The sequence below is a fragment of the Loxodonta africana genome, chromosome 9 (assembly GCF_030014295.1).
Source record: "Loxodonta africana isolate mLoxAfr1 chromosome 9, mLoxAfr1.hap2, whole genome shotgun sequence".
NCBI lineage: Eukaryota > Metazoa > Chordata > Mammalia > Proboscidea > Elephantidae > Loxodonta > Loxodonta africana.
The window spans coordinates 116,827,134-116,849,902 of record NC_087350.1 but is presented as its reverse complement, the minus strand read 5'-3'; the positions used below and the strand labels follow the sequence as shown (position 1 = coordinate 116,849,902).

Genomic DNA, 22,769 nt, shown 5'->3' with positions numbered 1-22,769 from the left:
ATGAATTTCAGACTGCAGAAGTTGGTAAAAATCTTCAATTTCTTCATCTTTGACCTTAGTGGTCAGTGCATAAATTTGAATAGTAGTCATAGTAACTGGTCTTACTTGTAGGCGTATGGATACCGTCCTATCACTGACAGCGTACCTCAGGATAGATCTTGAAATGTTCTTTTTGAATTCAATACCATTCCTCTTCAAGTTGTCACTGCTGGCATAGTAGACTATATGATTGTCCGATTCAGAATGGCCGGTACCAGTCCATTTCAGCTCACTAATGCTTAGGATATCGATCTTTACATATTTCACTTCATTTTTTACAATTTCCAATTTTCCTAGATTCATACTTCGTATGTTCCAGGTTCCGATTATTAATGGATGTTTGCAGCTGTTTCTTCTCATTTTGAGTCGTGCCACATCAGCAGATGAAGGTCCCGAAAGCTTTACTCCATCCACGTCATTAAGGTTGACTCTAAGGAGGCAGCTCTTCCTTAGCCGTCTTTTGAGTGCCTTCCAACCTGAGGGGCTCATCTTCTGGCACTGTATCAGACAGTGTTCTGCTGCTATTCATAAGGTTTTCACTGGCTAATTCTTCTCAAAAGTAGATCACCAGGTCCTTTTTCCTAGTCTTTCTTAGTCTGGAAGCTCAGCTGAAACCTGTCTGCCATGGGTGACCCTGCTGGTATTTGAATACCTGTGATATCGCTTCCAGCGTTGAAACAACACACAAATCCCCACAGTATGAAAAACTGACAGAAACATGGGGGCCCATAAAGATTACAACCAAGGAAACTCTATGAGGCAGTTCTACTCTGTACCACATGGAGTTGCCATGAATTGGAATAGATTTGACAGCAACTAGCTTCATGCATATTAAGAACTATGGTGTCTATAATATAAATATGGTTATGCTTACTCAGCAATCCTTTCTCCTCAGGATGGGGTCAGCTCTTCCAGCAGGGAAGGTGTCCTTAAAGGTGAGGTCTTTATCCTGAGCTCTGTGCTCTTTTGCCTGTCTCTCCAGCCTTCAGTCTCTCTTGTCTACTTCTTTGGGAGCCCTTGGATCAGCATCTTTTGCTGCCTTGGCTCCCTGACTCCTCTGAGGGGTCCACTGTGCAAGAATTCTGGCAAAAGACTTCCTCACGCACTGTGACGGGTCAGCTACTGCTGCTGGAGTCTGGAGACTGGTGTGCGGTGGTCTCTTCCCATCTGGGGGCTGCCTGCCCCTTTGCTCAGCCAGTTTCCTTCCAGGATACCTATACCTAAGGGTAGGAATCGGGCCTCATAGTCCTGTAGTGAGTTGCCCCTTAGCTGTTTGTCCACCCAGTGAGGGTCACACACAAGGGGTCTCAGGTTCTGCCCACAGTTGCCCTGGCTGTGCTGCCTGTTTGTCCAGTTACGCTCAGCAGCCATTGCTGGTCTCATCATAAATTCCTGGCCTAACAGATGCCCCTGGCTGCCTCGACCAGCCAAGTTTGAGTCTGCTCTTGTGTGCTGTTGTCTAGGAGGGGCTTATTGTCAGGACTGGTCAGGACCTGGGGAAAATGCTTCCTACTAGGATAGGAAGTCTTCCTGAAAACAACAGACCTGCTTTCTCTGGATTTGAATTTCTCTGTACATGAAAGGCCTCGTGTTTCTAACCACACTGCACTTTGTTGTTGTTGAAAATAGACACTGCAAACTCAAACCAAGCCAAACCCACTGCCATCGAGTTGATTCCAACTCATAGCGACCCTGTAGGAGAAAGTAGAACTCCCCACAGGGGTTCCAAGGACCAGCTAGTGGATTCGAACTGCTAACCTTTCGGTTAGCAGCCAAGCTCTTAACCTGTGCCACCAGGGCCCGATACACAACAAAACATACACCAATTCAACTGTTTCTACACGTACAATTCAGTGATATTGATTGCATTCTTCAAGTTATACAACCATCCTCACCCTCATTTTCTGAGTTGTTCCTTCCCCATTAACATAAACTCAGTGCCGCCTAGATTTCCTGTCTAATTTTTTGAGCTGCTGTTATCGCTTTGATTCCATATAGATAGTTCTTAAAAGAGCGTACTGTTCAAGGCTGAGATTCTTTACTAGTTAAGCTAAACTACTGTTTGATTTCAAGAAGACTTCAGAGGGTATTTTTGGCTTAAGGTTTAAAGATTATCTCAGGGCAGTAGTTTTGGGGTCATTTAGCCCCTTGGCTCCAGAAAGTCTCTGGAGTCCAGGAGAATTTGAAATTCCTTCTGCATTTTCCCACTTTTGCTCAAAGATTCTCCAATAGAATCTTTGATCAAAATGTTCAGTAATGGTTGCTGGGCCCCATCCAGTTCTTCTGGTCTCATGGCAAAGGAGGCAGTTGTTCATGGAGGCAATTAGCCACATGTTCCATATTCTCCTCCTTTTTAAATCTCTTACATTCCTTCTGCCATGTCTGGAACATATGCACACACGTGCACACATGCATGCATGTACAAACACACACCCTCTTACATTCTAAACTGAGGGCTAGAATATCTGGTCTCAAATTTAACGCCACCATATTTCTTCTGTGACTTTAGACAAATCCACGCATGTTTTCATAGCTGCAAAATGAAATCAAAGCTCTCTGCCTTGCCAGATCTGTAAGTTCGTTGTGAGGTGAAATGAAGAAGCAGATTCATTCATTTGATACATATTTATGCAGGCTTTAATACATCTCAGGTGCTGTGCTAGGTTCAAGGTACAGGTATGAACTTTTCAGGTAAGGTCCCTATCCTGAGGGCACCGACCTGGTGTTTGGGAAGGCAGGTATCAGATAAGAAAACAGAGCAAACGTCGCAGGTTGTGGCTGGTGCTTTAAAGGAAGGAAGCATGGTGCCGAGACAGAGAGTAACAGGAATGGAGTATGTGGACCACCAGGGAAGCCCATTTAAGGCAGCGGTATTGAGAGAATGGTAGTTGAGGACATGATATTGGAGAGAACACCTACTACATAGGATGAGCCATGGATGTATTTTATAAGCTGTAACACACATAAATGAACAGTAGCCCCCTCCAGTGCTTTGGGCAGCCAGGGAGCCTATAAAACAATAAAGAAGACTTCAGTCTCTCAAGTCCTAGTTTCATAATAATCTCTGTACTTCCTTGCGGGCATCGGGTGGGTTTCCCAATCGTTTTTCAATCCAAATCTTTTACTTCTCCCTTCTCTCCTGATTCTGATTTGCTCTAGCCTAATCTAGGGACTTGTCACCTGTCCCCATCTGTCATACCTGCTGCCCTGTCCCCACTCAGTCTTCCTGCCACTGGTGGTGTCCTTTTGCCACTCGGACCTGCTGCTCCAGCCATAAACCTCTGTGAACACTTGCAATGGGGCCTCATTTCTAAGACCTTATTAGCCTCATGCTTCTGAAACCTTCTCTAAAGTTTGATAGACAGACAGACAGATACATGGGTACATAGATGGGTACATAGATGGGTACATCGATAGATAGCTGCCTGCTGTCCAGCCGACTCCAACTCATGGTGACCTTATGTACAATAGAATGAACGTTGCCCAGTCCTGTGTCATCCTTACAATCGCCTGCATATTTGTATCCACCTTTGTGGCTATTATGCCAGTGCCACTGAGAGTCGCCCCCACCACACTGAGGGTCCCCCTTGCCTTTTCTGGCCCTCTACTTCACCAGACATGTTGTCCTCCTCCAGCGGTTGATCCCCTCTGATGACATGTCCAAACCAAAGGGGTCAATGTGTTATTTTGTTCCATAGGGTTTTCATTGGCTAATTTTCGGAAGTAGATCATCAGACCTTTCTTCCTAGTCTGGAAAAAAAAAAAAATTTTTTTTTTTTCCAGACTAGGAAGAAAAAAAAAAAAGTCTGGAAGCTCCACTGAAAATCACATCAGCTGACAAAATGGTGAACAATCACACTATTGGGAATCATGGAGGAGCCAAGCTGACACACATTTGGGGGTGGGGGTTACACAATTCAATCCATAACACTTTCTAAGGAAAAATTTTTGTGTTAAAGAAGTTGTCATAATTCCAGGGTTAAGTAGCAACTAAAAGCAATGTTTCTTTGGAAGAAAATATTTTCAAATATGTTTAGTTTTTTTTAGCCACTTGTAGTGCTTTTATAAATCATTCATGACAGTAATAATTTAGTCACAAACAACTTGTAGAGATTTTTCAAAAATGTAATGTTCACCTTTTGTAGGTAAGAGGTAGAGTCAGGATGCATCGTTGCCAACTTGATTCCAGAGTTGGATCTTAAGTGTTCTTAAGTAATCATTTAAAATAAATAAAAATCTTAATGTGTTGTGTCACTGAGAAATGACTTATAAAAGATCCTTCAGCTTTGGGCATTCTGTGTTTATAGTTCTAAAATATTTAAATAATACCCCAAAATGAATAAACAGTCCCTGTGGTTTTGTTGTTGTTGCTTAGATTATATACTTAAATTCAAGAAATCCTACAGAATTAGAACTGTCATTTTTATTTCAAATATTACAACTGTCTGAACCACTGGATCGAGAACAACTTTAAAGAGAGAGTTCAGTGGTTGTGACTCTGTGTTTTCCCCCCAGTGGGATGTAACTGTGAAGTGACAGGACAGACTTTCAGAGAAGCACACTGGGAGCGATGTGTCCAAGAGACCCGGGGCCCCTTCACAGCGGTCCCCTAGGAAGGCTACACATTTGGTCCAGAAACGCTGCCGCGGCTCAGGATGTTGAAGAATGCCTCTTTCTGAACTGCCCAGAACGGCTAAGAAATAATGAGTAAAATGGCGCGCTAGTTTTCAAAATCCTAAATTGTGGCAAAGATGAATTTGATTGTGGTGAGAAGTCAGCAATCTTTCCAGGACCAAGTGCAGTCAAGAATAGTTGGAATACTGTTTGGAATGATGATGGAATGTAAAGTAACCAGATGGGCTTCCTCGCATGATACATGAGCTAGCTCTTGAAATTGGTTATCACAGAGGAATTCCAGAATCTTGGACTTTGGAATAAATACATAGGCCCCCAAGGCAGCTACTGTGAAGAACTCCTTTAGGTGAAGAAAAAAAAAAATTATGTGTATATGTTTGCAAAATAAGATCAGTTTTATTACTTTAGGGACATACCTTATAGATGAAAAAATACTCCTGTCATGGAACTCTTTATAAGCAAACCTCCAAATGTAAGTAGAGTTCTGTCTCATCCTTCCTAAGCCTGTTGACAAATCTGAATTTCCAATAATGACTTATTCTGAACCTTCAGCTTAAAAAAAAAAAAGTGCTGTGACCATTTAGGAAGTGGGTGCTTCAAGGCTCCACTTCACCTTTTTCCGCTTAGCTTTGTTACCTCTGCTATTTGATTTCCTTTATTTGGTATATCCATTTTTGTTCACTGTAAGCCCCCCCCCAAATGTATTTTCTCGCTGTAGAATAGTGATCAAGCTATTGAACCGAGGTAGGAAATACTGTCTAAGCTGGAGGTTATTAACTGCACCATACTGTTTTAAGCTCTTTTTGTTTGCATTGGTAATGCTCAGATGCCTTTCTTATTTAAAGTGGGACCCTGCTACCTTAGCAAATAGAGCCACTAGTTGACAAGATAAAAGCCTCAAATTAAAGATTTTGTGAAAAGTAACTCCTGTCAACCTGAGACTCTCATGTTTTTCACTTGTACTAACAAAAACTTTAAAAGCTATTCAACCAAACAGCTGAACCGTGTTTCTCAAATCTAGAGACTCCAGGTGGACTCCTGGGCCAGGCCCAGGGACCGGGGCTGACACGGCCTGCTTGATTGGAGTTTTTCCAAATGTAGTCCTCTTCCGGGGGTCCTTTGGGTAAGGCGTCCCTACTTCTTCATTGCTCAGTAGAAATAATAAAAGGTAAAATGGAGTGTGGAAATCAGGAGAAATTGTTACCCTTTTGCAAAGAGGCTGAAACAGCTAAATTGTGACATAGTTTGAACTGTTCAGATTGGACAAGTTTGATGGGAAAATCCTGTGACCCGGGTAGTCGGAATTCAGAACGGTCCTTAGTTTACGGTTTTACAAAGTCCGGCTGTGGCGCTCTCACTGTGGGCTAATAGACTGTTACTGGATTCTGCCTGATAGTAACTGTTGCACAAATGACTATTGTTTTGCAGTTCGGTGATTTAAACGCCGTGTCTCCTGGAAATCTGGATAAAGGTAAGGATTGAAAAGAGTATGAACTTCTATTTTCTTTTTTAATGGAGAAATTCTCATAGGAGAAAACGTAGTGCATGCTCCAGCGCTCTGTGTGGTGGAAGCGGCACAAAGTCCAGGTGAGGGTGACATCTGCGTTCTTTGGGAGCCTTCATTATTTCTCCTTTTTCCTCTCCGCCCCGCCTTCTTTACGTGGGGCCTACAAACTGCAGAGAATTTAATTTAAAGACGGTTTCAAACTCCTTTCGGCTTGTTGCCTGAAATTTACAACAAAAGTAACAGGAAACTTTCTGGCTCTTGCTGGAGTCCTGGAGGGAAGAGATAAAATTGGGCCTGACAGTTTTATTCAAGGTCTACCAGGTCCACCAGGTGAGGCTCTGGGCCCTGAGCCTCCCCACCTCACCAGGTCACACTCTCAGTAGGAGGAGAAGGCAGAGATGATAATGAAATGTACAGTATCCAGGCTTCCTGGAGCCACGAAGCCTGGATGAGCCCTCAGTGCTATTGCCCTGAAATCATCTGTGAACTTTAAAGCAAAAATATCCCCTGAAGTCTTCTTAAAACCAAACAATAGTTTAGCTAAGCTAGTACCGAATGTCTGCCTTGAGCATTATGCTCTTTGAAAAACTATCTATATGGGATCAGATTAATAACAGCAACTCACAAGTTTAAATAGGAAGCGTGGGGGCAGTGATTTATGTGAACGGGGGAGGAACAACTCAGAAAAGGCGGGTGAAAATGGTTGCACAACTTGAAGAATGTAGTCGATGTCACTGAATTGTACATGTAGAAACCGTTGAATTGATGTGTGTTTTGTTGTATATATGCTCAACAACAATAACAAAATAAATAAAATTAGAAAAAAGAAATTTACTGTAAAGGAAGGTCAGTAGGGGCATAGATGAAAAGGCGACATATATACCCCTTAAATTTTAATACAGACATCGCCACTCTAATATGATTCTATGACACACAGTCCTGAAGAACCTCATGGTCTTCAGAATCACGTGGTAAAAAGAACAGGGCTTGAGGGGAAACGAGGTTGGGCGGTTAAGCACTCAGCTGCTAACCAAAGTGTCAGTGGTTCAAACCCACCAGCCGCTCCGTGGGAGAAAAGACCTGGCGATCTTCCCCCATAAAGATTTCTGCCTAGGGAACCCTATGGGGCAGTTCTTTTCTGTCCTGTAGGGTCAGTATGAGTCAGAACTGACTTAATGGCACACAAGAACAACAACAGGATGTCTGTGGAATTGCAGGGGCATTAAATTTGTCCCGAGGAACTGGAGAAAGACCTTGCTTTTGGGTGATTGTTTTATATTCTACCCAAAGGAACCCTGTCTCCACAAGTGGCCCTAAGTACACTGATTGGCGCACTTAAGTTTATTTCTGACCATTATCCCACTGCTGTTTCCATCCACCACGGGGTAAATGAAAGGACTTTCCCATCCCCTGTTCCCTCTCCACCCCCTACCAGCTTGAAAACCATTTTTTTCCTTTCAGTGCTGCCTCTTGTGTTATTTTAACACTGTTTCTGAGGTGCAGGAACATTGGTAGATAAAGGTTAGGGTGATGGAGAGGCACAGAGAAGCAGGCTCCTCCCTCCCCCTGGCTCCCTGTGGTGTGGCCTGCGGGTCCTGTTCACCCCAGACACAGTGCCTCTTAACGTGTGGCCAAACAGGCACGTTTCAGAAACTAATGACTGAATGTGAACTCTCAAGAGTTTTTGAGGATTTTCTTCCACAAAATGAGAATTATTTTCTTGATGATAAAATACTGGCTGTACAGAAAAATCTCAGGTAATACTGTCATAGAGTGGGTTCTCTAGAGGAGCAAAACCAGTGAAGCCTATATAGATACATATATAGAGAGAAAATTTTACTTCAAGGAAATGGCTCACGTGTTTGGGAGAGGCTGCCAAGTCCCAAATCCATGGGTCAGACGACAGGCTAATGACCTCTGTTGGCTCTCATGGTTGCAGGAGCTGGTGAACCCAAAATCTGCAGGTCAGGCAGCAGGCCGGAGGCCTCTGCTGGCTCACACGGTTGCAGGAGCTGGTGAACCCAAAATCTGCAGGTCAGGCTGCAGGCCGGAGGCCTCTGCTGGCTCACTCCCAAGAACTAGAGGTCAGATGCCGAGAGCACAGCAGGGCGGATAGAGGTCAGATGCCCAGAGCACAGCAGGGCGGATAGTGGTCAGATGCCAAGAGCACAGCAGGGCGGATGGAGGTCAGATGCCGAGAGCACAGCAGGGTGGATAGAGCAAGCTTTGCCACAGCATTTGTTTGGATCATGAATGCAGGCCACACGCCCAGGGAAACCCCACTTCAGGCTGATTGGCTGTTCACATCAGATCACAGAAGGGGAGGTGACCGCATAGTGTCTGCCAGACCATTGAGAGTCACAGCCCAGCCACGCGGACACAGAGCACTCGCCATCACAAATACAGAGAATTAGAAACTACTGGAAAGTAAAACTGCGCAGTCACAGAGTACCACCATTAGGCTTTGGCGTGAGAACGCTTCCTGGCATTTTTTGTTTATAAACAGATGCAAGAGCAAAATAAAACCAAAAAGAATCATATAAGCATCTTTCAATTATACCCTTCTTGATAAAACCGATGTCTACCTCATGCATGGCACCCCCTGCTCCCCTTTAGCCTTTGAATGTGGAGACTTACATTAGCAAGTTCATTTTCCAGAGGCAAACCAGTAACGGCATGAAGTAGATGGGCCAAGGCATCTTTTGCCTTATCTACGAGCATTTCTTTGTTTTTCACTTAATGACGCGTTACAGACATCGTTTCCAGTCAGTACGTGTTCATCTCAACCTTTATAATCACACACACCGCTTCTCAGGAGCTGGCACAGTGCACAACCTGCACAACCGTACCTGGAGGTCCTGCTACTTCCCGTCACTGTTTGGAACCATCTTTGCCCCAGTTGATGACAGGAGAAGAGCCAGGAGCCCGTTGTGGGCAGCTGCATGAACAGCAATCCCTGCCGTGGCTGTGGCCCAGCTGGTAGAACTAGTCCGTGCACTGCTTAGAAAGAGCCCAACTTCCTCTGTGCGTGCTGTGCCAGAGAACTGAATATAACAGAGCCCTGACTCTGCTTCTGTGAATCAATGTAATAAGCCAGATCTAACCATAGGTATAGGTACATGTTTAGTTAAGTTGTTGTTGGGTGCCATCAAGTATGTTTTCAACTCGTAGCGACCCCATGTGACAGAGTAAAAGTACCCCATAGGGTTTCCTTAGTCATCTTTACTGGAGCAGATGGCTGGGTCTTTCTCCTGTGGAGCTGCTGGGTAGGTTTGAACTGCTAACATTTTGATAAGCAGCCAAGCGCTTAACTGTCGTGCCACCACGTTGATTATATGGTTTCTCCCTCTCTCTGGTAAATATGTTGAAATGTTTCCTCAGTGGTTTAAAAGGCAAAGTAAAAAGATGATTAAGACAGAAATATATTCCTCGCTTTTAAAAATTGTCACTCATGACAAGGTACCCTCTGCACGGTTCTGGGGAGACTCACGCCGTGGTAAAGCTATCCGTGGGCATTTTTTCTCCACTGCACTTTTGAATTTTAACATTGCACACTGGAAAAAATTAAATGGGATTCCATTATAATTCCATTCTAGTTAATATAAAATGTATTAAAATCGGGGGGTATCAGTGACCGCTTAATAACATAAATTTCCAGAAGCGAATACCAGCTATTAACAGTGTATATCAGCGTGGCTAGGAAGGAAAATTCATTGCACATTTTTAATTTGATACTGCCTCCTCGGTCTTCATAATTTTTTTTTAATAAAAATTAAAAAGCCAAAACCAAAACTCTTTGCCATGGAGTCAATTCGAACTCACAGCAACTCTAGAGGACAGAGTAGAACTGCCCCATAGGGCTTCCAAGAGCAGCTGGTGGATTCAAACTGTCCACCTTTTTTGATTAGCAGCCATGCTCTTAACCACTGCGCCACCAGGGCTCCTTAATACTGTGGGCTACGGCGCTGATGTGTGCCGAGAAACTGGACACCGCCCCTGCCTGTACGTGGGGTTATTTGGTGAATCTCCATTTGTTAACACCAGCGCAGATGAAATTTCCGTCCAGCGTAGACTTTTTAGGCAGTCTCAGAGAACTTTTTTGTTTTTTTTAGTTAGCATTTTCTATCTCAATACATTTCCCCGAGGCCAGCATCGTGGCCCAAAGCAACTACTTTATGATGACAGAAGTTATGCCATAATTCAACATAGTAGCTGTAAGAAATCCCAGAGGTCTTCCTAAAAGCAGTGTTGGAGGCGCCCATCACAAATTAGCCAAAAATAAATTATCTTTGCTGTGTTTGAAAGGAAGGGGCCCTGGTGGCCCAGCAGTTAAGTGCTGGGCTGCTGACCAGAAGTTTGGCTCCAAGGGAGAAAGAGCTGGTGATCCGCTTGCATAAAGATGACAGCCTGGAAAACCCTGTGGGGCAGCTCTGCTCTGTCACATGCGGCTCCTGTGAGTCGGAATCGACTGGAGGGCACCTAACGACAATGACGACGTTTTGAAAGGAATATAGGTACACCAGTAGCGCATGACACAAGTAAAATCTGTTGAAAGGAAAACCTCCGGGGGCTGGTCCCCCGAGAAGAGCTGAGAAGCTGCTGTCCTAGTGGACCGTCTGAGAGCCTTTCTGAAGCGCGTGTTGCTGGCTGTGTTCCGCTTCGCCCTCGGGTAAGAGTGTTGGTACTGTTTGTTTGTGCAGATGAAGGCAGCGAAGTGGAGAGTGACATGGATGAAGAGCTGGATGACTCTTCAGAGCCTCAAGCCAAAAGAGAGAAGACGGAGCTGACCCCGGCGTTCTCGGTGGGCTGCCTGCAGCCGGTGCTGGAGAGCAGTGTGCAGCCGAGCCTGCTGACCCCCATCCACAGCGAGCACGTTGTCGCCAGCCCCCAGACCATCCGGCAGTGCAGCACCACGGGCAACACGTACACCGCCGTCTAACGCTTCTCACGGCTTCTCCTCCCAGCTTACTTTTACCCTGTTGATAGCGGGCTTCAGTTGAAAAATGAATAAGCCTGAAGGTCGAACGTTGTCAAATTCGATCTGTGCTGAACATTACCTTTTTGGAGTTGTGGAATGGAATGGGTGTATGTATTTTGCCAGGTCTTTTTTTTTTTTTTTAATGTAAACACATTATTTGCCTCTTAATAAGAGTTTTTTTTTTTCCTTAGTTTCAGATGTCAAGAAGGAATTTTGCAACACTTAATGTCAATATTTTTGTTCTCTTATAATTAAAAGGTAATTGACATTTTAGTAGCTTCAACTATCTTATTGGTGACTGTTAGTCTTGGTTGTCTGATTTCATGTGTAAGTTTTTAACGAGATGCACTTCTGTGAAGGTCAGAGGAAATGCGTTGCTTTGATTTACACTGGAGCCCTGCCGATTCGGCAGCAGATGCAGCCAATTTGCTTTTGAAAGGTGCTTTTCCTGGGACAGAACCGTAAGACAACACTATTTTGCTAACGTTTTGGGGGACGGAGAGAAAAATACAGAGCAATTTGATTACAGTGCTAGAGGGTTGGAGGGTCGTCCGCTTTTCTCGGCAGAAAAACTGAGCTGTGCATTTATCCGTGGAGAGTAAATGCCAGCGTTGCAAGCGATTGCGCTAATATGTACGTAATGTGTGTACATAATCATTAGACCACGTTAACAACGCAAGCTTCCGTTACACCTCGAATCCTAACTCTGCCGTGCAAACCAGTTCTGCTGCAGAAAGACTACTGACTCTGTATTTGGGACCACCGCACAGATGCAGTCTGCTGGGAAGGGGGGGCTGTTGTAGTTAGATGCTGAAGCTGAAAGAGAAATGAGTTGACTTTTTTTGTTTTTTGTTTTTTAAGTGTACATGCTACTTATGCTGAGCTGGAGATACAGGAAACCATTCCATTTGGATGACTTTCTTTTATTCCAGGTCTTTTTCCTAATAGTAGTTCAATGTGCTGCTATTATAAAAGAAAATATATAGAATGCACGGAATGTAGCAACTTGCATATGGTGATTTCCTTCAAAACTATGTCCTGGTTTCTAAAGTGTGTGGATTTCAATTTTAAGCAGAACCTGAAGGCAGTGTGACTGGCACACCTCACTGTTACCGATTCCCAACTCTGTAGGATTTGGATGGGTGGCTGGATGGACCATTGCCATTGAAGATTGTACATCAGGGATCATCGTACCTCGGCTATTACATGGTGCCTTAACCCAGAACTGAAGCTAAGGTTTAGTAAGGTTTCTTTTTGTTCACGTGAATGACTCTTCCGTCCATTTGACAAGGTGTGCCTGTCATTTTCAGATCCCGAAGCTAAGGGCGGGTCACATGTTCTTCGAAGGAAGTTTAGGGAAAACAAAACCAGACAAAAACTTCCCGTTTCGAGTGACCGAGAACCTATTTTTTATTCTTCGAGCTGAATATTACTTGATTACAAACCAGATTGCTTAAAGGCGTTGGAACAGCAGGCAAGTTTTAATACCAACTTGTTGCATAAAATCGTATCTTGTTTAGACCATTCGTATCTAGTTATCATTTTAGAACATTAATAGAACAAGCAGGTACTTTTCGAAGTGCATCTTTTCAAGTCCAAATGTCTGTATGTATGTCCAGGTGTCTGTGCGTCCATGTGTACACACGAGTTCCGGCTGCAGAGTCAGAAGGTGGAGGAGCCCTTGAGCGTATACGCCGACCTGCTTCATTTACACGAAAATCCAAGGTTCTTTTAAGCACTCAATTATTAAATTTTTTTTTTTAAAGGCACATGCATTCATTTAAGTAGTTGTTTAAAAAGAAAAACAAAACAACTGATCAGCAAAAATAAAGCCAAAAATAAAGCCAGAGGGAAAGCACAACGCGGTTTACAGATTACTGATGAGGCCTATATCGAACTCAAGATGTTTCTCTTTCCAGTTTTATTGGGATGGGGGGCGGGCTTGGAAAGAAGAGCCGGCCTGTGGGGTTTAAAAATACCAAATGGCTTCTCGGGAAATACACGGCAGATTCACCCTGCTCTTGCTTGATTGCCTCAGACTACTCAAGCAACTAAAAGCAACCAAGTTTCTTAAGTAAAATTTCAATGTTTTAGATGTGATTTTTTAAAAAATTGATTCAAATTTTATATTCAACAACTCATATTCGCAAGTCTGCACTGGCATCACCTTCACCTAGATGTCATTCGAATGTTCGTCTCCATTTTTCCTCCCAAAAAGGCAATGAATTTGCATCGTCATTAAAAAATAAAAAAAGAGAGACAAAAAGCAGAACTTCTTAAGCTGCAGAGACTATGTGTTTACGTCATTGTGCATTACCGAATGTTTACAGGTAAAATTAAAATCAAAAAATGAAAAACCCACTCTTCATCACGACTCTCCTTCCAGAATTTTGTTGAGTTTTCTGTCTGTACTCGCCACCCCCAGAATTTTGCTTTGTCTGTATTGGACCAAATGTGTTTACTGATTTCATCTTGTTTAGTGCACGACTCTAAATGTATTTATTATCATTGTTTCCTTTCATTTTAATGTTGGATACATCTGTCATTAGAGGAATCTACTCGTAATGGGCAGATTTAGATTGCTGAGCATTAGGGATGGGGACCCGCCAGGATCCAGCTTTTCTTCCAGTAGTTCATGGTTTGCTGGGAATTAGGACAGATTAGAAATTAAGAAATGTTACCACGTTTCAGTTTGGCTCAGTGAAAACACTATGATCGCCCTGCAGAACACAGTTAGGAATGTTATCTCTTTGTGGCTGAGGTTAGTAGTTCTGGCCGATACACAAAATAATACCTTCCGTTCCTGTTACTTCTAGTTTTTTGTAGTTTGCAGTAAGACACACGCGCGCGCACACACACACACACTCACACACATTTTAACATATCTTGAATCTGACTTGGGAAATATTTGAAAATGAAAACAGAATAACTTTTTCATTCGAGCAAATTGAAGCAACTACACTTACTGCATTTTTTGAGCGTTTTATTCCATTTTCTTCACTCACTGCACTTGTGACTTCTAAATAATATTAGACACTAGCACTGCTCTTGGAGTAGATTTATTGACAAATGCCACGGTACACATGGTAAGAAGAACTTCGTATTTTCCAACACTGCAGTCAAACACGAGTTGTGAAAGCTGTCTCCGTAGACCAGCCGCTGTACTTTCAGTGTGGAGGAGTGTAAATAAGGTCTATTGGCTCATTTTAGATTTCAGAAAAGTGACTTCCAGATACTCAGATTTGCATCAACTTTGAGAATCATACCCAAAAGACTTGTATTCACTGAAACCAGTGAACAATGGGATGAAATGGGGGAGCCGTCTCCTGGGAACACAGGGCCTGATTTGCAGATCTTTCTCTGGATACCAAGTTGCTGGTCACCTCTTTCAGGATTTTCCTCCAAACTCTGTTTGGACCGACTGTGTAAGTCGTGCCGCCTTTTCAGAACTCCGCTTTCCTTTTTGTGCTTTTCTCTTGTACTGTATAGCATGGTTTACGCGCCTCTCTATAGATGGTATACTTTAAACAAACGTCAGTTTTATCAAACGGTTTTAACCCTGAATACCTAAACCTCGGAGCGTGAACATTGTGGCCGCCTTTGATTTGCAGTAGCTGAGAGAAAAGGAACTCGTTCTTGTAGAGTACCATAACAGTCCGTCATTCGGGAGTGGACACACCGACGCCCTCTGCTACACATGCTAACCGTGATATGGTTCCCAATTTTTTTTTAATTCTTCAAATGATGTATTTGAGATGCCTAAAAGAATGCTGTGCTTGAAATACAAGCGTAAAAGGAAAAAAATGTGTGTCACTGTGATGTCAGTCCTCCCAGCGTAGACGCAAGTAGAAAGTCAAAATTGGCAAGTCTCAATTTGAGGCAGTAGTTCCGTATAATAGAGGAAATCGACCTCTGTTGTAACCTCCCCCACCCCCTGCCAAATTCCTGGTGACAAAGTAGCAACCACCCACAGGTTGCAGTCAGAACTTTCGAGATGTGTGAGTCACACCCAATCATGGCGGACGGACCTTGGCCTGCAGTGCTGTTGAAAATTGGCCTTTTCTCTAGATCAGACTGACTTCCGTGGCTATGGTTAGAGCCAGCCAGTGAATGGAATCTTCGCGTTTCTGCAAGTTTGGTGATTTAAAGAAAACTGGAATAGAAGCATTAATTCAGTGCTTAGTTCTAGTATTAGAAAGCCCCTTTGATGTAATGCCTTGTATTAACCCTTTGAGCATTGTAAGATTTACAAGGGGGGACAAAAGCCTTTCAGATCATTTATTTAGACTAGACCGGTAAAATAGACTCTATATCCAAATGTCTAATTATGCTGGTTTGTTTTTGCTTTTATTTTTTTTTTTAACGGGGGAGGGGGGTAGGAAGAGAAAGTGTTTCCAGGCTGAACACTTGCATTTTATATACAACTCTTAATTTCCTTCAAGAGGGCTTGATATATTTATTCCCAGATATTCACTGCCATCTAAGTAAGTGTACTGTTTACAGAAAAAAGAAAAAAAAAATCAGCTTTTCTAGCATCATGTCACAACTCTCTAGAAAAGGACAAAGACACGGGCCTGTGGACCTATGTCATAACTGGTTTCTGCACATTGAAAGTACCTAGATTGCCTTTAAAAGGTATGAAAAAGGGTTACGTTTCTTTTTCTCCCCCCCCCCCTTTTTCTTTTTTCCTCCAAAACAAAAGGCCTCATTTTATTTAGCTTTAGGAAGGAGAAGTGTAGATGAAGCCTTCGGAAGAAATGAGCGGACACAGATAAGCTGAACTCTTTGGGGGCAGTTAGGCTATTTGGGGTTTGATCTCTCATAAAGCATTGTTTGGGAATTTCATTCCGAGCATAATTTTATCTATGCTCTGAACCTGTAATACTTTGTCAGAAAATTATAGATAGGATGGAGAGCAAAGCACTTAATTTTAAGCTCATCTGTCAGGAGATGCTACAACTGACTACTGCTTCTGGTGTCTATACATGTCGGTCTGCTTACACGACTGCCGATCTTGTTCCAGGGACGCGCTTCATGCACCTGGTCCCCTTGTCCCCTGCCTGACCTACACCAGGGCAGCGTGGTCTGCAGACAGATTGGCGCTGCCCTTGCTGGGGGCAAGGGCGAGCGTGACCTCTTCTGATGTCTAGTGTGACAAGGCACCCATAGCCTAGTGCGGGAATGCCGTCAGCCTTGCTTTGCAGGCAGGTGAGGAAGTCAAACCATGCAGATGACTCCCGCGGTAACATGCAATAGTCAAAGGGTTTTAATTTAACTCTCTTCTTTTGGATTCTTCATGATGGTTTACTGTAAATGCTTCTCAGTTTGCATGCCTTGATCATTGCTGCTAGTGATTTTATGTGCCAGTAGACCTGAGTTTAGTTTACCGATTTTACTTAAATAGCGAAAGCCACTTACAAAGTGACTGCCTAGGGTTTGGTTTATTTTATTTTATGTTTTTTTTCTTCCTTTCTTTCTTTGTTTTGTTTCTTTTTCTTTTTTCTTCTTTCTTTTGTTTGAAGTAATTGGTAATTTGTCTTATTCTCAAAAATATGTTTTCTTTCAGTTGGTTCTGGTACTTCTTTTATGTTCCCTCTTTGCTTTGTTTTTGAAATAAATTTATGATGTTGGGATTGGAAGCCCTGAGTAATGAAATCTTTGGTAAGAATTGTTTATGCAGCTCAATAATGTGGACAGGAAATCTTTGTTAGAAGAATTATGGTCCTAGGGAGAAAAAAAAATTTCCCATTGACTGTTGATAACCAAGTAAATTTTCCTTCAATAAATTAGTATTTTTCAACGAATGATTGCCTTGTTTTCACCTGCTAAACACAATTTCAAATGACTCGATAAAGGAGGTATTGAATTTTCTTCATTTAAAAAGCATCTTTTGTACCAAAGCAAATTTCTTCCTCTCCTCATCTCCATTCATCGATTTGGACCTTTGGTGGCGACCAATGTGTTGGTTCCGGAAACTTTAAGTGAGTGCCTTGAGAAAACGGGGAAATTGTGCCTGAGGTGGTAAACTTTTAATTAGGTTAATTGTAGTGCTTACCAATCAGTAATTCTACTATCACTCAGGGCTTTCGTACCTTCTAGGTCAAAACTCCTTTCATTGTGTTTTTTTAAGATAACTGTGTTTTTTTTTTTTAAGTGCCATCATTTGAATTTCACTTAGTAAGTGGCAGATTGCGTCGTTCAGTCCCACAAGCACAGAAACATAGTGACACTAGGAGATATTTGAACATTTATTTTACAATCGAGTGAATATATTATGTAAATGAGGTAAGCAACTTTTGTAGAGATTGTATTGCGTGAGATAATGTAATGTTCTTTTCCAGTTTTTGGACTACAGTTGAATAAACTTTTTAATTATTTAAAAACATCTTTACCGAATAACACGTGATGGTTTTTTGTATAATGTATTTGATTTTGTAAATACGTATTTCCTGATGTGATTTTTTGTGAGAAATGCTAAATCTTTTAGTATATCATGTCCTCTCAAAATTGGCAGGAGCTAAATAATAGTTTGTGGGCGATTTGTATTGTGGACTGTATAATAACTGGGGAACTTTTATAATTATAAAAATATATATTAACTTTTAGTGTGTTGTTTAAACAAATGACTGGAACATACTAAAGATATTAGTAGGATTTTTCTGAATATTTCAGACTTGAACTCAGGCTAGCTTTCTTGTGTTTTTCAAAACAAAATTGTGTCTTGTCTTTTAAAAATCAATAAATTTGTTTCCTTGTTACAAATACATTTGAAATGGCGTGGTTTCTTCACCCCCTCGAATCATCACCAGAGAGCTTGTATCACACAACTTTAGAGGGGAGTCTGTGCGCCCTTTGCCACTAGCTTAGAAATAAAATTGTTTCCCTTTTTTTGCATCAAGTGAAAATTGGCAATATTTGCACATGAACAACCCAGGAAGGGAAAAAAAAAACAAAATTATGAGCCCAGCACGGTACAAATCTTACCCTCTAAGAAAATTAGTGATTGAGTGCTGTTTAATTTCCAAAGCTGTCAACATTTCCCTTGTAGACCCAGATTTTTGGATGTTCATAGTGTGCTTGTTTTATGGCACTTAACATTGGTATATTTGGCACCCAAGTTCCCTGTGTAGATGGAAATAGCTTGTTAAAATTTGTCTCTGTACACTTTATGGGGGCAGATCACCAGGTCTTCTCTCTTGCAGACATTTTAGGGAGCCCTGGTGACATAGTGGTTAAGAGCTCAGGCTGCGAACCAAAAAGGTCAACAGTTCGAATCCACCAGCCAGTCCTATGAGGCAGTTCTACTCACTCCTATAGGATCCCCATGAGTCAGAATCAACTCGATGGCAACAGGTCTTTGGTTTTTGGTATAAAGACTCAAGGAGCCCCTGAGTGGCGCAAATGGTTAAGGGCAGGGCCACCAACCCAGGGTCAGTGGTTTGAACCTGGCGATGTGCGTCTGAAAGGCCATAGCCTTGAGAACCCTGTGAAGCAGTTCTACTCTGCACACATGGGGTCACCTTAAGCCGGAAACAGCTCGACAGCAACTAACAACACCGGTTTTCATTGACCGGAGCAGAGATTCCTAAGAGGCTTAGGTTTCAGGCGTGGTCCTCCTTGCTTCATAAAGCAATCACCCAGTTTCCTTTTGGTAACAGGTCAGCCACCAGAGCAACTCCCTTCTCTACCTGCTTACTTGGTGGCACCGGGAACCCAAAATGGTCAAAGGACAGTCTTAGGGACTACCTCAGCTTCCAGCTTAATGAATTCATGACTGGCTTTCTGGTGAAAGCATTCCTGCCTTGAATACTAAGACCTTCAAAGCCACCAAGTACAATGTTTGAGGTCCAAACGCCAGGAACCTGTTAAATGGCTTCTCTAGTGTAACGGGAGCCCTGGTGGAGCAGAGGTTAACAGCTCAACTGCTAACCAGAAGGTCGCCAATCCAAGTCCACCAGCTGCTCCTTGGAAACCACATGGGGCAGTTCTACTCTGTCCTATAGGGTCGTTATGAGTCGGCATCAACTAGACAGCAACAGATTCCAGTGTAACAGAGGGGCTCCCCCTAGCTCTATTGTTAGATTCCAGGAGCCATGCATCCTGATTTGAGAGAAACACTACCAAATATTGACTGCTGGTTTAAATCGTATACAACATTCAGTGAGACTGCCCCCCAAATTTATTATATATTGTCTCCCAACTGGCACCACAGCTGAGCCTTCACCAGGCCATTCTGTTGTTCTACAGAACGAGTTGCTTCTGGGTGATGAGACACATTGTTGTTGTTAGTTGCCGGCAAGTCGGCCCCAACTCATTGTGACTTTATGTATCACAGAATGAAATGTTGCCTGGTTCTGTGCCATCTTCAGGATCATTGGTATGTTTGAGTCCATTGTTGCGGCCACTGTGTCAATCCATCTCATTGAAGGCTTCCTCCATTTTCACTGACCCTCAACATTACCAAGCACGATGTCCTTTTCCAGCAATTAGTCTTTCCGACAGTCAGGGAGTTGAAATCTTACCATCCATGCTTCTAGGGAACATTCTGGTTGTATTTCTTCTAAAACTGATTTGTTCGTTCTGGCAGTTCACGGTATATTCAATATTCTTCACCAGCACCGCAATTTGAAGACATAAGACCACTGAATCTGTACTGGAAGCCTACATCCTTTAGTCATATAATTAGTTCCCGAATCAGAGATAGGAGCCCTGGTGGCGCAGTGGTTAAGCACTCAGCTGTTAACTGAAAGGTCTGCAGTTCCAACCAACCAGCTGCTCCCAGGGAGAAAGACCTGTCAATCTGCTTCTATAAAGATCACATCTTTGGAAACCCCACGGGGCAGTTCTACTCCATCCTATAGGGTTACTATGAGTCAGAATCAACAGCAATGGGTAATCAGAGGTGACATTGTGTGAAACTACGTGTTTATGAATAAAATACCTACAAAAACAAAAATGGTAGTGCAAGCAGGGAAGGCAAATCCAGATCTGGAATATATATTTCATTAAGGGAATTGGATCTCTCTATGATGAAAAAGAAACAATCTAATAAACCTGCCAGTTGGTCCCCGGGAGGAACACTGCCGTGTGGGGAGACTTAGCGTTGGTTTCTGCTCTTGGAAGTTGACAATCAGCAGTAGCAGTTGCCATATCAGATTTGGAGAGGGGAAGTCCATATTGTCAAGCCCATGTAGAGCCTCTTCCATGCTGCCATGGCCACTTTGTACACAGTCACATTGAGCAAATACCAATATGACTGATGAAAAAGATTGACCATCTTCCTCAGATCCTAAAAAAGAGAGAACATTTTGAAATACCTGAGTGTGCCAGGAATCAGCTAGGTTACATTTCTGCCAACCAGCAAAATGGGAGCTGGAAATAGAGATATAAAAAATACATTTTTCGCCCAGTTGAGTTTAAGGGTTGTGAAATCTATACCCAATAGAGTGAAATTCCTGGGTTGGAGCCATGACCTGGTGCTCCTGGAAGTGACATATCCTCTCTCAGCATATTTCAGCGTTTCCATTTTCTTGGCACTTGGATGTCAGATTTATTAGGAAGCTTGAAGGAAATAAATAATCTGTGGCATCAAGGCAAGTGACCGCTGGGAATACTGACCCACTAGACTTCTTGCTCAGGACTGAAGGACCAGTGGAAGGTTCTGGAGAAGCGGTCACCACCAGCCCTAACGACCCAATGACCTGGTTGGGGGCCCTTCTCTCTCTGCTCACCAGGAACAAGTATTTAGTCGTGGTCACTCTCATCTTTTACGAAAAGACTGTTCTTCAAATTTGACTTTATAATTTTTTTCTCAAACCAAGAATAAATTTGGGTATAAAGTTCAAATTGACCAAGACCTAGTTTTAACCCCACACAACACACCCCACCAAGCAAAGATCAAAATAGGAAAGTAGGTGAGTCCTGGTTCCCGATTCCTTAGACTTCAGATTAATTCCCGTAACAGAACTGTCAAGCAGCCCGGAGGCTTAAAGTGTCAAACCCCGTACAGAAATAGGAGTGAAAGTAACCAGTCCAGATGGGGAATTTATTCCAAAAGGGGGCCAACAACTTTGTACCTCGGGCTGACCAAGCCAAGAGCACGGTAGTCAGGTATCTGCTTGGAAATTGGACTGATTTGATCACCCACCAAAGGGCTTTCAGAATCAAGATATATCTGCTCTGAGAGGAGCACAGATCATAAAGTTTGGATGTTGTTTGTGACTGTGACCACTTGCTAGAACGTTTGTTATTCTCAGATACCTGCGTGGCTCACTCACACGCACGGTCTGCCTCTGCTCCAGTGTGATCTAAGAAGCCTTCCCTGACCACCTGCCTCCCTCCCAGATTTCCCCATGTCCCTCACCCTGCTTTATTTTTCCTACAGCCCTTCCTACGTCTGCCATGTTCACTTCTGCATTGTCTACCCCCTCCTGCAGAATGCAGGTTTCGGTAGGGCAGTGGTTTGAACGACTGCATAGCATCAGTGCAGAACTGCTGCCACATGGCCATCGGCAAATATCTGGTCAGGATTTGAACTGGTGAATGATCCACGTCGGCCTCAAACATAGCTATTGCCAGTTCGTAACCATTCGTACCTGCATCTCTTGCTAGTCACTTAACATGTTATGAACTCACGGTGAATGTTGGAGCATAGGCAGAGGAAAACGATACTGACTCTCAGTTCTACCCAAAGTAATGTATGAATACAACGCAATCCTGATCCAATACCAACAGCATTCTTGAAAGAGATGGAAAAACTAATCATTAACTTTATGTGGAAAGGGAAGAGTAAAGCTCTTTTGAAGAAAAAGAATAAAGTAGGAGGACTCTCACTACCTGACCTCAGAACCTACTATACAGCTACAGTAGTCCAAATAGCCTGGTACTGGTACGATGACAGATACATTGACCAATGGAACAGAACTGAGAACCCAGGTGTAAAGCTATCCATCCATGGTCACCTGATCTTTGACAAGGGGCCAAAGTCCATCAAATAGGGAAAAGACTGTCTTTTTAACAAATGGTGCTGGCAAAACTGGATGTCCATCTGCAAAAAAAAAAAGAAAGAAAGAAACAGCACCCATACCTCACACCATACACAAAAACGAATCCAAATTGGATCGAAGACCTAAATATAAAACCAAAAACTAAAGATTATAGAAGAAAAAATAGGATTAATGCTAGAGGCCCTAATAGACGGCATTAACAGGATACAAACCATAAAAACACACAAACTCCAGAAGTTAAGCTAGATAACTGGGATCTTCTAAAAATTCAACACTTAAACGCTCAGCAAAAGACTTCACCAAAAGAGTAAAAAGAGAACCTACAGACTGGAAAAAAAGGTTTTGGCTATGACAAATCTGACAAAGGTCTAATCTCTAAAATCTACAGGAAAATCCAACCCCTCTACAACAAAAAGACAAATAATCCAATTAAAAATGGACAAAGGAAATGAACAGACCCTTCACCAAAGGAGACATTCAAACAGCTAACAGACACATGAGGAAATGCTAGCAATTACTAGCCATTAAAAAAGATGCAAATCAAAACCACAATGAGATACCATCTCACCCAGACATTACTGGTACGAATCAAAAAAACAAAAAA

The 22,769-nt window shown here is 42.7% G+C and overlaps 1 protein-coding gene across 14 annotated transcripts in view; it reads left to right on the top strand.

The window, feature by feature from the left end:
- The window catches only part of RFX3 (regulatory factor X3), a 320,548-nt gene extending 298,284 nt beyond the window's left edge, over positions 1 to 22,264 (top strand). For 13 of the 14 annotated variants that reach the window (XM_064290581.1, XM_064290578.1, XM_064290582.1 and 10 more), the window contains 2 exons: positions 6,103 to 6,145; positions 10,882 to 22,264. In XM_064290581.1, coding sequence (XP_064146651.1) covers positions 6,103 to 6,145; positions 10,882 to 11,120 — 282 coding nt within the window. In that variant the 3' untranslated portion in view covers positions 11,121 to 22,264. The remainder of the gene's footprint in view (positions 1 to 6,102; positions 6,146 to 10,881) is intronic. The other variant, XM_064290586.1, reaches the window with a different exon arrangement.
- Positions 22,265 to 22,769: the final 505 nt, after the last annotated feature.